This window comes from Prunus avium, chromosome 1, assembly GCF_965620075.1.
Source record: "Prunus avium chromosome 1, drPruAviu1.hap1.1, whole genome shotgun sequence".
NCBI lineage: Eukaryota > Viridiplantae > Streptophyta > Magnoliopsida > Rosales > Rosaceae > Prunus > Prunus avium.
The window spans coordinates 54,056,278-54,071,497 of record NC_142284.1 but is presented as its reverse complement, the minus strand read 5'-3'; the positions used below and the strand labels follow the sequence as shown (position 1 = coordinate 54,071,497).

The 15,220-nt window shown below is 39.3% G+C and overlaps 3 protein-coding genes and 1 non-coding gene across 5 annotated transcripts; 3 read left to right on the top strand and 1 right to left on the bottom strand.

Annotated features, from left to right (window-relative positions):
* Nucleotides 1-2,791: 2,791 nt before the first annotated feature.
* Nucleotides 2,792-4,260, top strand: IAA29 (indole-3-acetic acid inducible 29). Of its 2 annotated transcripts, none has more exons than XM_021948471.2 (4): nucleotides 2,792-3,188; nucleotides 3,376-3,641; nucleotides 3,731-3,824; nucleotides 3,982-4,260. In XM_021948471.2, the coding sequence occupies exons 1-4, from the start codon at nucleotides 2,899-2,901 to the stop codon at nucleotides 4,031-4,033; spliced, it is 702 nt and encodes a 233-aa protein (XP_021804163.1). In that variant the 5' UTR covers nucleotides 2,792-2,898; the 3' UTR covers nucleotides 4,034-4,260. The 2 variants fall into 2 exon arrangements, with proteins under 2 accessions (XP_021804163.1, XP_021804162.1); XM_021948470.2 differs by having other exon boundaries at nucleotides 2,794-3,188; nucleotides 3,719-3,824.
* Nucleotides 4,261-5,763: 1,503 nt separating this feature from the next.
* LOC110763761 (uncharacterized) lies at nucleotides 5,764-10,324 on the top strand. Its single transcript, XM_021966607.2, has 19 exons — nucleotides 5,764-6,047; nucleotides 6,161-6,317; nucleotides 6,407-6,478; nucleotides 6,566-6,637; nucleotides 6,765-6,836; nucleotides 6,936-7,007; nucleotides 7,136-7,207; nucleotides 7,299-7,370; nucleotides 7,461-7,532; nucleotides 7,697-7,768; nucleotides 7,864-7,935; nucleotides 8,024-8,095; nucleotides 8,407-8,475; nucleotides 8,568-8,633; nucleotides 8,743-8,787; nucleotides 9,076-9,143; nucleotides 9,222-9,595; nucleotides 9,691-9,886; nucleotides 10,051-10,324. The coding sequence occupies exons 1-19, from the start codon at nucleotides 5,924-5,926 to the stop codon at nucleotides 10,224-10,226; spliced, it is 1,995 nt and encodes a 664-aa protein (XP_021822299.2). The 5' UTR covers nucleotides 5,764-5,923; the 3' UTR covers nucleotides 10,227-10,324.
* A 201-nt stretch (nucleotides 10,325-10,525) lies between these two features.
* On the bottom strand, nucleotides 10,526-10,598 carry TRNAR-CCG (transfer RNA arginine (anticodon CCG)). Its single transcript has one exon. It is a non-coding gene; the product is annotated as a tRNA-Arg (tRNA).
* Nucleotides 10,599-12,551: 1,953 nt separating this feature from the next.
* Nucleotides 12,552-15,189, top strand: LOC110763763 (putative clathrin assembly protein At4g32285). Its single transcript, XM_088244055.1, has one exon. The coding sequence runs from the start codon at nucleotides 12,982-12,984 to the stop codon at nucleotides 14,953-14,955; it is 1,974 nt and encodes a 657-aa protein (XP_088100181.1). The 5' UTR covers nucleotides 12,552-12,981; the 3' UTR covers nucleotides 14,956-15,189.
* The last annotated feature ends 31 nt before the right edge of the window (nucleotides 15,190-15,220 follow it).

Sequence of the window (15,220 nt, the reverse complement as noted above, 5' to 3'; positions counted from 1 at the left end):
AATTCAATGTTTCGGGTTCTCTTCTCATACATTGATAATTTTATTAGTTTGAAAAACTAACATTATCACCTTATCAAATTCATAGTCTAACAACATAAGTTTTGTAACAAAACGTTACTTTCGGTCAACACAAGGTAGAATGAATATAACACTAGTGTAACCTTTTGAATTATATTCTACATTTTGATCCAACTCGACAAGCTTTGGTAGGCTTGTTTGCTATGTATGTTTCACGAACCTTCCAGGAAACCAAGTAAGGTGGTGGTGATCCTAATGTCCTCGTCGCACAAAGATCTTTCATTAGTTTAAGTTAGATTGCAGGTTATGAACAAGACATAACATACAACAAGTCTACTTTGAATAGATTATAGAGAGTTATGTGTCTCTATCAATTTAGGTCATCATATTCTCTTATCCCAAAAGCCAAGGATCGAAGCACCTTGGGTGTCCCTTAATTGGGTGAAGAAGTTGTTTTTGGATACTTTGGTCCCTCCCCCTATGAGGGGACCTCTCTAAAGAGATAAGAACATGAACACTGAGCATTCTACTTTTGATCTTTAAATTAAAATGCTTCCCACTAACACTTACCTTCAAAGTTCAAAGCATAAGGCATGTGGGTCCTTTAGATTTTTCTAAGGGTTGACACATGAAAATGGACCAGACAGACTTTGCACATAACATGCGAGAGAGGATTTGATCAGTAGTGGTTGAGTTGATTAGGTTCAGTAACCCAAATTGATTTTTCATACTCAAGGGTTCGTGAATATTTGGATATCTAGACTCTAAACCATAAATTTCCATAAATTTTGGTCCCTTGTTTTGATGGAGCTTCCGAGTTTGGCCCCGACTCTAGGCATGTCTAAAACTAGGTCAAATTTTGATTAAGCTTTTTGGCCTAAAGACGAATTAAATTAACTTGATGGCATTGCTATGTGTACATTGACTGCACATGAGGCTTCTCCTATATGAGGTATATTGGTCCTGTTTATTAGGCAAGGATTAAAGAATAGGTTTGGCCAATTAAGGTAGAAGTTAGGCTAGTCCAACCCCTTATTTTACACGGAAAAAGTTATTCTAACTACATAAGTAGAGAAACTTATCTTCAACACAAATTAAAGTCTTATACTAAAGAATGCATGCAACTTTGTCGTACATATATTGATCACGTAAAGAGAGACATAAAGAGAAAAATGCATACAACATGTTGCAGGGAAGTTTCTCTTGAATTTCGAGGACACCAAAGACAAAATAACATTATTAAACTAATCCAAACTTTAATCTCACTTGGGAACCTCAGATTAGTGGAGCATTACCCATAATCCATCTCCATCATGAACCTCCCAACTTTAATCAATTCAACTTGCTCTTTGCCTTTTTTCTTTCATGCAGTATACTCATATTCTCAAATGAAATGACAATATTTGTGAGAGTCGGTCGAATTTGCATGGCAAAGCCACTGATCCATGATGTGTTGGAAAAACAAAATGCCAGCTAAAATAAGGGACATATAAATTAAATAGTGTTAAAAAATTTGGGTTCCACCAAGAACACACGAGCGCCATTCAGACAGGGATGACAAGACCGATCATTGAAGTTGGCTTGAAACGTGTGGGTCGAACCACACGACCCATGCTGATGCTGGTCTGCACTGCACTGCATGCACTCACAAACATATAGGTCCTGCCCCATGCTCATTGTCACGTGAACATCACGTGGGCCTTTCTGCATATATATACGTATGCCCTCTGCAAATACAACACATAGAGACCACTTAGTTTAGTTGTATTTGGATTTTGGAGCAAACACATACCAAACGTATCCATATGTTGTTGGTTGTTTTGTCCAATATTATTGGTCGATATAATATATATTTATTGGGTTTTATAGGTAAACTCCGACAAAGAGAATCGTTACTATTTTAATTTGGAGATGAAGAGGTTTTGAGGATGGATCAAAATGATTTGGATGATGAACAAGGTCAAGGGGAATGTTTCAGACTTTTGAGTCCCATTATTATGGAAGTTTGAACGATGGACTTAAACAGTTTATGCATGCATCATCATGTGTTTGACGGCTTTTTCCCGACATGTATGCATATTGATTATTCAACATGTTTAATTAACTATTATATTAATCTCATCAAGAGTTGTAACTGGCCAAGTTAGTTGAGCAGAACATGACTATGATTGTTTGCAAATATTGTTTAATTTATTAAAATCTTGTTCCAAAATTTTCAGGTATTGAATTACAGACTGTAAAAATATACATAAAGAATTAGAAAGCAAAATAATTTCAATACATATGCAAAAAAATAATATTCCAGATATTATATATGTTTTAAAATATATATAAAATATAGTCTAAACTAAAAAGGGGAGTAGAATTTCTCACAGACAGATGTCATAGAATTTTAAACCTAAAATTAACGGTATGCAAGTCAAGACTTTTTCGTAGAGCTAAATCACGTTGGCAGAGATAATATGTATTAGAAAAGAAAAATGTATAGTTTAGATTAGTCAAGCCAAAGAAAAAGAAAGAGAGAGAGAGAGACTAGGACTAATGTGGCAGGTTGAATAGGAGTGAGTGATGGTGTGGGTACTTGAGTCTTTGCGGTCGTGGCACGTTGGTGCACTCTTTGCTCACCTGTCTACATCGCTGCTCAACTTTTACCCGACCCAACTTCCATGCTGTCCCTAACTTCTTCTCTTCTCCAAGACAATGGTTCTTCTCCATCTCCATCACCTCTCTCTCTCTCTCTCTCTCTCTCTCAGAATTGTATATAAATAACCATTTCAAGTATAATCTCATCACCAGCCAAACTTTCCTGCTTTGTTTGCTAATTTTCTCTGCCTCTCCATATTATTCTTTGTCGGTGTTCTTGTTGATTAGTTGTATGTTATGGAGCTCCAATTGGGTCTTTCTCTGGCTCTTCCAGTTCACAATCCTGTTAAAGGGTTTGACATGAGCAACCATGGGGATGGGGTTGAGAAGAAAGAGATATTGGCGGGTTTGGGTTTGGAAAGCATAAAAAACCAAGTTCGAAACAAGCGCAGTTTTGATGTGGCTTTTGATGAGAGTGCCGGAAATGAGTCGAAAATGTTGCCCTTGTTATTGTGGAGTGGCCAGCCAAATGAGGAAGATGATGAGAAAGGGCAAAAGAGAAGAGACTCTGTCAGTGTCGTTACCAAGTAAGTACCATGACTTATAAGCCATTGATTACGATTTTGAACGTGTAGTTGAAGCGTATGTCGACATAAGTTTGACAAAGAATAATAGTGTAATTAAAGTAAGCTTTCCTTATAGTAGTTTTATTTGTATTTCATGCACTAGTTAATTATTAATCAAGGGTGTGTGTTTATCAAATGTGTAACTCAGAAATGAAGGAGAAGGAAACCATGTAGTTGGGTGGCCACCAATAAAATCATGGAGGAAAAAGATGCTTCATCAACGCCACGGCGTCGGCCATGATCACCATCATCATCAGTACCCTCATCACCAGAATCAGATATTGGTAGCTAATTCCATGTCCATGATGGTGAAGGTGAAGATGGAAGGGGTGGGAATTGTGAGGAAGATCGATATAAGGCCTCATCACTCTTATCAGACGCTCAAAGACACCTTGATAACCATGTTTTCCAAATGTAAATACTAATTAAGTGATTGCCCTTCATCTTTTTTATTATTAATTAAGTATATAATGCTTCAATTAAACACACAGGCAAAAGATCAGGTGGCAAAGAGGGTGGTGGTGCAGGTGCAGAATATATACTTGCTTATCAGGACAAACAAGGAGATTGGCTGCTCGTCGCAGATGTTCCCTGGCAGTAAGTACTAAAAACTTTTGCCTTTAAGCTTCTTTGTCCTCCCATATAATATTCCCTTTGTTTGTTTCGTCGGTTTGGTACACAAATTATATGTATTTTAAAGAGATTAAAATATTAATTATTAGTAATATTGGTGTGGGAATGATGTTGATTGCAGAACCTTCATCAAGTCCGTGCAGCGCCTGCAGATACTGAGGAATGGAGGTTGATGGGCTAGCTGCTGCTGCTGCTGCTGATAGGGTTGCTGCTAAGTCAAGCATAATTAGTAGTACTCTTTGTTCATATTTTGCCTAGTGGGAAAAGAAAAGCATATGTATATTGAGAATGAAAAAGGAGATTCGCTTGAATAGGTAATATTTGCGACCAAATTATCAAAGTTTGTAACTTTATAATAGAAAAGGGGTAATAAAAGTGGAATGCAGCACAAATTTGTTTCTTTGTTTGCCCTAATTTCATTTTGAATATATTCGTTAATGACAATTGGCTTCTATTACACATGTGCTGTCAACTACGGAAAGATAATTCAAAGTCTTAAAAGTCGGAAATTGATAAAGCTTAGCCGCCTGAACACGACGAGACTCAAGGCCCCAAACCAAGAACGGAAACGGAAGCCTTTCGATTCACTTCTCTAAGGCGCTTAATCATTCATCGATTCTTCTTTCTTGAATCATTTTTTCGCTTCAAAGAAGAATGAACAATGGTAGTATAACAGACTTTTTTATTATTATTATTTAAAATACAAGCGATAATCTAAATTATGAGGCGGAGGAGGGTTTTTCACACACACAATATTAAGGTGTCATGGAAGTTCGAATCTAAGACCACTCATCTGCAAATTAAGACCATTTTTCATTGAGATTCACATTGTTGGCTAGTATAACAACCTTATTAGTTTATAAACTTACTTTTAAAATTGTTTGACGAAATAAGGATATAATTGACATTTGCGGTGGATAAGTACGTATTATTATTATTATTATTTTTTATACAAGTCATATTAGGGGCGGGGGGAATCGAACCCACAACCTAGAATGTAAAGGTAAATATTCTTATAACCACTTGAATTACAAGCCTCTTACCAAGTAGGTATTATTTAGTGATGAATTTAAACAGTTACTTACACTTTTGGTTGCTATGATTTGATTAAATTTTAATTTAGTCCATGGGATTTCATTTTGTTTCGAGGAAAATTTATTGTTAGGGAATTGTAATAATATCAATTCATGAGCTATTTTCAAATTTATTTCATAACTGAATTGATTCTCAAAGTTTTATTTAGGTCTTGTAATATTTGATTTCTTATTTGAAAATCGAATTCAAAGACTACATGCAGGATTCTGCCATACTTGACTAGTTGTATTACAATTTCAAATTTGCATAATATGTACCATTAAAAAAATAATTTAAATAAAATAAAATTATGTGTTGAAATTGAAAAATTTTGGAATTTCTTTGGGCAACAATAAAATTAGAAGCCCAATATTGGGCCAACTGATTAAAAAGCCCAGCCCAGTCACCCAGTCAAAGCCAACACAAGCTGCAATGCATAAGCTCTCCCTCTCCCATGGAGATTTCCTCAAACAAACAAGCCAGCCACCATCCTAATTTAATCAAATTCAAATCCATGCAAATATAATTATTATATAACTTCAGTTTCTGTATGAACACTGAATTGGTTTTTCGCTTCTAAATTTATTTTATTAAAGACATCATTATCAGAAAAGACCAAGTTAATTAAACCCAATGAAAATCTGCACCATGCCGCACGAACGCCACCATGACATGGTGTGCAGGAACAGAGAAAGAAACAGGACAAAACGTCGTCGTACTCGGGTTATTGTCAACACAGTTAAAAAAACTCCCAACACTGGCAGTTTGCTTTTGGCGCCAAGCGAACCGTCAAAGCTGGAAGAAAATAAAAAAGCATGCAATTGGGTAGCTCTGTTTGGTCAGTGGTCTCCATGTTCATGCAAGTCAAACAAAGAAAGACTTCAATGGCTGAGTTGGGTTTTTGTACTTGGATTCACACAACAGATTCGATTCTCTTTGATTTCTAGCCGGCCTTGTGCAAATCTTTCTCTGTTAAATTAAATCAACCCATGAGTTCAAGTTTTTTTAAAAAATTTTTGGAAATGGGTCTTTCGAATTTGTCTTTTTCTTTGCTTCTTCTTCTTTCTGCATTGCAGCTTGTTTCTGCACAATTAGCCACTGACCCGAATGAAGGTTTTATTTTGGTCAAGCTTCAATTGGGTTCATAATTTTGTTTATGTGATTTCAATTTGTGAATTAATTCTGGGTTGAATGAGCTTACTGTTTTTGCTGCCTCCGTTTCTCAGTTTCTGCTCTCAACAAGATCATAGACCACTGGGACTTGGGAAATCAGCTGAGCCTTACCATTGATCCCTGCACTCCAAATGCAACATGGGCATCCAGTACTGCAAATCCACGTGTCACTTGTGACTGTGCAGGCAGCACCTGCCACATCACCCACCTGTCAGTTTATCATCATCATTAACATTAATTTTCAGCTTTGCATGAAGTTTTGGTATTAAAAATGTGTCTGGATTTACCTTGGTGTGCAGGAAGATATATGCTTTGGACATTCTTGGTGAAATTCCCAGAGAGCTATTTGAGCTGAAGGAGCTGATAGACTTGTGAGGGATCTCAAATTAGTCCTTGAGCTTTGGTTGTTGTCTTCCTAAAATTGAAAAATAAAAATGTTGGAACCATGGTGCATGCAGGAATCTTGGTCAGAATGTACTAAGTGGGCCCATCCCTGCTGAAATTGGACAGTTATCTAAACTTCAATACCTGTAATTGCAAGACAATTCTTTCAATTTGAATTTGTAGAGTAATTCAAAGGTTTTAAATTTTCTTTTTTCTTCTTATGTTGATTGAATCTTTTGCTTGTACATTTTTGTATGTTGGGAAATTGAGCAGCAGCTTGGGCATAAACAATCTGACAGGTCCTGTGCCCTCAGTGCTTGGGAACTTAACCAAGTTGCTTTCCCTGTAAGCCCATTTCTGCAGTGTTTCAAATAAGTGCTTTTTGTTCATTCTTTTGCTTTGCTTTGTAATAGTTTTGTTATGTTTCTTTTTTATGGTTGACAGAAGTTTTGGCTCAAACCAGTTTTCTGGACCATTGCCAATGGAGCTTGCAAAATTAACCACCTTACAGGAGCTGTAAGTTTTTCGCAAAAATCTATATGAATTTCTCTGTTTCTTCCACAGCAGGTGTCAAAATGGTTTGTTTTATCTTCAGATAGGTTTTATTTATGTGACCCCCTACACCATTGGTATTCTCCTTTCAGATACTTAGACAGCAGTGGAGTGACTGGACCAATTCCTCAGGAGCTTGCCAACTTAAAATCCCTTAAAACTCTGTACTTGCATGACTCTTTTGTTCTGAAATATTGAAGCATTTGATTTTTATATCTGTAAGTTCATTTGTGGCTTTATCTTTTCTTGTCTCAGCTGGGCATCTGATAATCTCTTCACTGGAAAACTCCCAGAATTCTTAGGGGCTTTTGCAGAACTCGAAGACTTGTATGTTTGGATTTGATTGGCACTAATACATTTGTACTTGGATTTTATTTTACTTTTCGGATTTAACAGCTACCGTGTTCTTGTTTACAGGCGACTTGAAGGGACATTGCTTGAAGGCCCAATTCCAAGCAACTTTGGTGCTCTGGAGAAACTAGACATCTTGTGAGCGCTGGTTTATGTGTATCATTTTCATTTCCTTGTATACTAACTGATGTTCTGGTAGGAATGTCTTCTTTTTACTGCACAAGCCTTTTCTCATTTCTAAATCAATGAGGATTAGTTTGTGTTGTTTGTTGGAATTTCTCATTTCTAATGCGCTTGTGTAGGAGAGTTGGTGATCTTGGTGAGGAAGATTCTTCTCTTGGATTTTTGGAGAATCTCACAAGTTTGTCCACATTGTATGACCTATATCTTTGAAATCTACTTCAACTTTGTACCAGCTGCTTAATTCTCTAATTTATAATTTAAACAAATTTCTCAAATTTTGTTGTAGGTCTTTGAGAAATTGTCGAGTTTCCGGCAAAATTCCAGAGCAGATTGGCAACTTTGCTAAGTTGCAATACCTGTAAGTAGCTTGACATTCATTCCTCCTCATGATCTCAAACGGACATATGATGCTATGTCCATTTATCCAAATGACTTCACTATGACAGGGATTTGAGCTTCAACAAGTTGACTGGTCAAATACCAAACTCATTCCAAGATTTTACCGTGTTACAGTTTCTGTAAGTAAAGATTATTTGCATTTTTCTGTTTAAAATTTCATAATGCATTATTAGAATCAAACAGACTTTGGCTACTGCTGCATGATGCCCTCCTTGAACCTTATAAAAAAAGTTCAGTTAGTCTCTCAATCAATTCAGCCATCTTTCTGCAGTTCTGATTGGGTTGGATGACAAGACTAGCAGCATCTGTTATTACATGATTATTTTGAATTACTTCTAACTTTTTAAGCTGAAATTATCGGTATGATAATGCATTCGGTTCACCATGATTATGATTTTCCTCAATGAAAAAGTTCATTTGTGGATCTCAGATACCTTGGAGACAATAACTTGAGTGGAGAACTACCTGCTAGTATCATAACTCCAAAGCTTATTGCACTGTAAGTGGCACCTTTCACTTTGTGGATCTCAGATAATAATGGTATAATATGATGGGAAGATTAAACCAGCTAAATTTCTTGTTTACTTACAGAGATGTCTCCTTCAATCCTATGTCTGGGAATTTGCCTCTAAATTTTGCCAGAACAGGATTTTCAATGTAAGCTAACCTTCCCTTTTCCTGTCATATTAAAAATTAATGTGACTATCTTTAGGGTTATTTATCTTGCACCATAATTCAGCAGAAGTTTCTGTGTTTTTCTCTTCAGGAATGTGCTTGGTACATCCATCAATGGAAATGGTTTACCAGACAGGTAATATATACATTCACACTTTTTATATTAAAAAATTTAAAATTAAAAGAAAAATCAGATAATGGATCTTATTTTGAAATTTTAAGCGATTATTTTGAAATCTTATTTTCACATTTTCAAAAACATTATGTCATGGGAGCTCAAAGAAAATCCAAAACCTCAGTAACAACATCATACTTGTGATTCAAACTAAAGATTAAGAAAATGTGAAAACTTTATGAATTGTGACCATAAATAATATCAGAAATATTTCTGATATTTTCCTTATTAAAATGGTCATGGAGTCAGGGGGGGTTTTGGATTGTTGAATTGCCTCCAAGGAGATGCTAAGTGCACTAATCAACTCCCAGCATTGTGTAAGTGAAGTTCTTTCCTTGCCCTTCATCTTGATTTTAATCACTGAATAAAATTTACCAGGAAAAGTTTTGTTGCAGCTTCATTTTCTATTAAATGTGGAGGCACAAGCCAGACTTCTGCATCCGGCATTGAATACAACGACGATTCTGAAACACTGGGAGCTGCTTCATTCTACAAAAGCTCCAGATGGGCAGTGAGCAGCACAGGAAACTTTGTTTTCAACTCGAATGGACCTCGGTACATAGCAAGCACAGATTCTCAAATCACAGAAACTCTAGAGTCTGAACTGTACAAGACAGCAAGACTTTCACCAAGCTCACTGAGGTACTTTGGCCTTGATTTGATGAATGGGAAATACATTGTTGAGCTTCACTTTGCAGAGATAGCAATGGAAGATGACACAAATTCTTGGAAAGGTCTTGGAAGGCGCATTTTCGACGTCTACATTCAGGTAACTAAGGCTTGCTTTTCTTGCACCTTCTCTTGCTTGCTTTCTTTATTCTCTCTTCCCCTCCGTCATGACATGCTTGCACTGGATTGTTTAAGGGTGAGAGAGTCCTCCAAGACTTCAACATCCAGAAGGAAGCAGGGGGATCAAAGAGAGCACTGATAAAAACATTCGAAACAAACGTTTCCAACACAATCATGAACATCCACTTCATGTGGGCTGGCAAAGGCACTTGCTGCATTCCGTTGCAAGGCACATATGGCCCCTTAGTGTCAGCAATCAATGTTCGTCAAGGTTATTATCATCTCCATTCACATACTGATCACGTGTCTAGTTATTATGCGGCATTGTATACACTCGTTGCATGCAAAAAAAATTGCCAATGATGCGTCTTATTTCTTTCATTAGTGTTTGTGCTTAATTAATCTGTTTATTGTTTCGTGAACGCGTTCTTGTAGTCCCGGGTGCTGGCAATTCTGCAAACCGCGGGAGGAAGCGGGTGGGGAGAATTGTGGGGATTTCACTTGGATGTGCAGCTGCTGTTATGATAGTGTCATCAGTGTTCTACTTATGGTGGATAAAGGATGATGCACCTGGACATATGAGGGTGCATACAGATATACCCAAGAAATGAGCAAATGAAAGTGAGAATGTGAGAAGTGATGGCCTTTATTGTGTATAAATATTTGTTTGCTGTAAACAAGTACACCTGTGAAAATGGGCAAATGGGTATGTAGAGAATAAGAGGCTTTTTCACAAAATGTTAAATTTGGGGTCAAATCAAATCAAAGTATGCAAAATCTAGTTTATCAAAATCATTTCATTTATGTTGTGTATAAATAAATACATCACAAAGTCGAACAAATAAATAAAAAAATATGTCACAAATCCCACAAAATTAAAAACCAAAAAAATAAAAACAAAAGAAAGAGACGATCACGGTGGGACTCGAACCCACAATCTCCCGCTCCGGAGGCGAGCGCCTTATCCATTAGGCCACGCGATCTGTTGTTCAAAATCCCTACTTTTTTCTTATATGTTCGTATAAAATTACAAAATCCATTTAAATTCTAGTTTTTGGTTGGTACAGTTTGTCTTTCATCCTCTCATTCATTAATTAAACTAAAGCCTTTTCTTTTCATTAATAACATTCTTTATTAAAATAAGAAAAGTGGTTGGTTGCATGTGTTTGTTTTAATAGAAAAAAATGTATTATTTAAAGAAAAATATCTAAATCACTAGATATCTTGTAACTTTCGAGAAAAAGGAAGACCACTAAACATGTGAGATTCTTTATTCATTGCATTATTAATAAAAATCTAGGGTTTCAGAAGCAATAATATTTGGCTAACAGGAAATGTTAACCGTAAGGTAAATATCATTTTTTAAATTAATTAATATGCTATATTTTTTTTGTTAAGTACAAATTATAGTCTAAACTACTCTAAATTAGAACTTAATTCTAAGATTCTGATTGATTTACATTCTTAAGTGAGATATTAAATCATAACCATTAATAGTTTATATATTTTTTCAGATGCCCCTTCAACATCTTGACATTTTTATACGTAAACTTATAAACAAATATCAAAATTACCTGGTTTCCTCTTGCTACAAATCATGGTCAACTCTCAAAATTTTATAATTGTCAATACTTAAATTATTCACATAACATAGCCGCCTAATTTGTTAAAGGGTTAAAATTTAAAAAAGAAAAACGTTAATTACCAATTAGGATAAGGAGGAACAAAAAGTATACACGGGCTTAGGCCTCGTTTGGGATTGCTTTTTTTCGCAAAAAACCTGCTTCACTTTAAAGTTAAACAGTTTAAGATGTTTGATAAAAAAAAAATATCCCGATTATTTTAAAAGCAATGGTCTTTTGACAGCAACTTTTAAAAGCAGGCTTTGTGTTGCTTTTCAAAGTTGCTTTCAAAAGAAGCAGAGATGAACATTTAATGAATTTTTTTAATTCCCAAAATACCATCATTCATTTTAAAAAATGACACCACCTCCACTTCCACATCCAACTTCACCACTTGCACCACCACATTCACTACCACCACAACCACCGCCACACCCTCCTCATCCTCATCCTCCACCACCACCACCACAACCACCACCTCCTCCACCATCACCTCCTTCTTTACCTCCACCTCCACCTCCACCTCCACCACCACCACATCCTCCTCCTCCTCCTCCGCCACCACCACCACCACCTCCTCCACCACCACCACCACCACCACCTCCTTCAAAACCTCCAAATCCACCACCACCTCTACAACCAACACCACCACCACCACCATGACCATGCTGCCACTGCCACCACCACTACCACCTCCACAACTGCCATCCCCACTACCACCAACTCCACCTTCATCACCACCACCACCTACACTCCATCACTACAATTACCACAACATAATTAGTACATAACACTTTTAACATCATGTCTACTTTAGTCATTATTCACGGTTACAACAATTTTATATTAAAATTTACCAAACGTTTTTTACACTTTTTTTGTACTAACAGCACTTTAAAAAAATTGTTTATCAAATATGGAGTTGCTTTACTTTATAGTTAATTATTTTCAAAGCACAGCAGAAGCAACTTTTTTTTAAAATAACAGCAATCCCAAACTAGACCTTAGTCAAGTTGGCTAGAGAAGATGTGTTATCCACTCTACATCCTAGTTCGAATTCCGTTCTCATTAAAAAAAAAAAATTATTAAAAAAAAAGGATTAAATGAGGGAATCTATTTTAGTAGAGTTTAGTTTGCTTTCTTTTTTGTCAGATAGTCGAGTTTACTTTCGGACGTCTCAGTCAGGTAAGTATCACCGTAAACCGTACGCTCGGTTGACCTAAAATAAGCTCCGCTCCACCCAATCAGAACCCATTCACACACACACATTCACACGTGTCATGCTTCTTTCAGACACGCCGCCCGACACTACCGCCAATCGAACCCAGCTAATCTCAAGTCCCAACCTGCTCCCAGATCTCAGATCCAATCCACGGCTCACATCCCTCCACGTCACCCGGACCCCAACCCACTATTTAAATTCACTTTTTTCTCCCTCTCTTCCGTTCGACACACAGACAGAGAGAGATAAGAGGGAGAAACCCAACAGAAAGCACGAGAAATCTCTGCTCCGATCTCATACCGGATCCGAGATCCGACCCGCCGGACTGTTCCTAGCCGCAGATCTAGACAACCCCCGACACCGACGGTAATTACCAAAATGTCCGCCCCTTTCTATTTTTAGAAACTCAATCTTTCTCTTCAGTATTTTTAGCAAAAAGCATTCAAGCGAACCCGTTTCGGTCATTTCCGTCAAATCTCAGCCGGCATATATAATTCGAAGGGAAGCAAATCGACGGCGGAGATGGCGCCGAGCACGATCCGGAAGGCGATTGGGGCCGTCAAGGACCAGACGAGCATCGGCATCGCGAAGGTAGCGAGCAACCTGGCGCCGGACCTGGAGGTGGCGATCGTCAAAGCAACGTCGCACGAGGACGAGCCGGCGAGCGAGAAGCACGTGCGGGAGATACTGACGCTGACGTCATCGTCCCGGGGCTACGTCCACGCGTGCGTGTCGGCGGTGTCGAAGCGTCTGGGGAAGACGCGCGACTGGATCGTGGCCCTCAAGGCGCTGATGCTCGTCCACCGCCTGCTGAACGACGGCGACCCGGTGTTCGGGGACGAGATCGTGTACGCGACCCGGAGGGGGACCCGCCTCCTGAACCTATCGGATTTCAGGGACGAGGCTCACTCGAACTCGTGGGATCACTCTGCTTTTGTGAGGACATACGCTCTGTACTTGGATCAGAGGCTCGAGCTCATGCTGTTCGAGAGGAAGAGTGGTGGTGGTGGTGTTGGAGATCGACAGAGCTCGATAGGGTCTAATGGGTCTTCGAATTACAGGTCTCCGCCGCCGAGGAATTACGAGTATGAGTATGGAGGAGAGCGAGATCGGGAGTTTAGGGACTATGAGAATGGAGGGGGGATGAGAAAGTCGAGGTCTTACGGGGATATGAATGAATCGGTGAGTCGAAACGGGCGAGATGAGAAGAGGGCTGTGACCCCATTGAGGGATATGAAGCCGGAGCAGATTTTTGCGAAGATGGGTCATTTGCAGAGGCTGTTGGATCGGTTTCTGGCGACCCGACCCACGGGTTTGGCGAAGAATAGTCGGATGGTTTTAGTTGCTGTGTACCCGGTGGTGAAGGAGAGCTTTCAGCTGTATGGTGATATCTGTGAGGTTTTGGCGGTTTTGCTTGATAAGTTTTTCGATATGGAGTATCCGGATTGTGTGAAAGCGTTTGATGCTTATGCGAGCGCGGCGAAGCAGATTGATGAGCTTGTCGGGTTTTATGCCTGGTGCAAGGATTCGGGTCTGGCCCGGTCGTCAGAGTATCCAGAGGTGCAGAGGATTGGGAGTAAGTTATTGGATACATTGGAGGAGTTTGTGAGGGACAGGTCGAAGGGAACCAAAAGTCCTGAGAGGAGAGTGGAGCCTGTGCCTGCGCCTCCTCAAGAGGAGGAGCCCCAAAATATGAATGAGATGAAGGCGTTGCCGGCGCCGGAGAATTACACTCCGCCACCGCCCCCTGAGGTTGTGGTGAAGGCGGAGCCCAAACAGGAAGTGGTACCGGACTTGGTGGATTTGAGGGATGATGGGGTGTCGGCTGATGCACAGGGGAATAAGTTGGCTTTGGCTTTGTTTGCTGGTCCTGGTGGTAGTGGACCTGCAAATGGATCATGGGAAGCTTTCCCATCAGATGGGCAGCCCCAAGTCACCTCGGCTTGGCAGACCCCTGCCGCAGAGCCCGGGAAGGCAGATTGGGAACTGGCATTGGTAGAAACAGCAAGCAATTTATCTAGGCAGAAACAAAATCTGGGTGGCGGGCTTGATCCGTTGTTATTGGATGGAATGTATGATCAGGGCATTGTGAGGCAGCATGTGAGTACTTCCCAATTGACTGGCGGTAGTGCTAGTAGTGTAGCATTGCCCGGGCCAGGGAAGAGCGCCACACAGGTGTTGGCTCTTCCAGCCCCAGACGGGACGGTTCAAGCGGTGAATCAGGACCCGTTTGCTGCATCATTAACCGTTCCGCCGCCTTCCTATGTGCAAATGGCGGATCTAGAGAAGAAACAGCATTTGCTTGTGCAGGAGCAGCAGGTATGGAATCAGTATGCCAAGGAGGGAATGCAAGGCCAAGGTAGTTTGGCGAAAATGAGCGCTCCGGGGTACCACGGAGCAGCACCTTATGGTATGCCTCCGGTACCTTATGGAATGCCTCCGGCGAATGGAATTGGGATGCCGCCGGCGGCCGGGTACTACTACACTCCTTACTGATTATTGTGATCCTCATTTGCCTGCCTATAAATGACTTACTCTTTGTTCATTTTGTATGATGTTTTCCTAGTTTTTTTTTTTTTTTTTTCTATGTTGTATGAATTGTTCTAAAGCCTGTTCTTGCAACTTGTGCATGAAAATGGTTTGGTGGAAGAGAGGGGACTGAAATGAAGAGATTCGTCATTGTGGGGGGGATTTTGATGCTCGGATATACGTAAAATCGATTTGTGATGATGTCTCTTTGTGTTTTGTAATATTAGAAGTT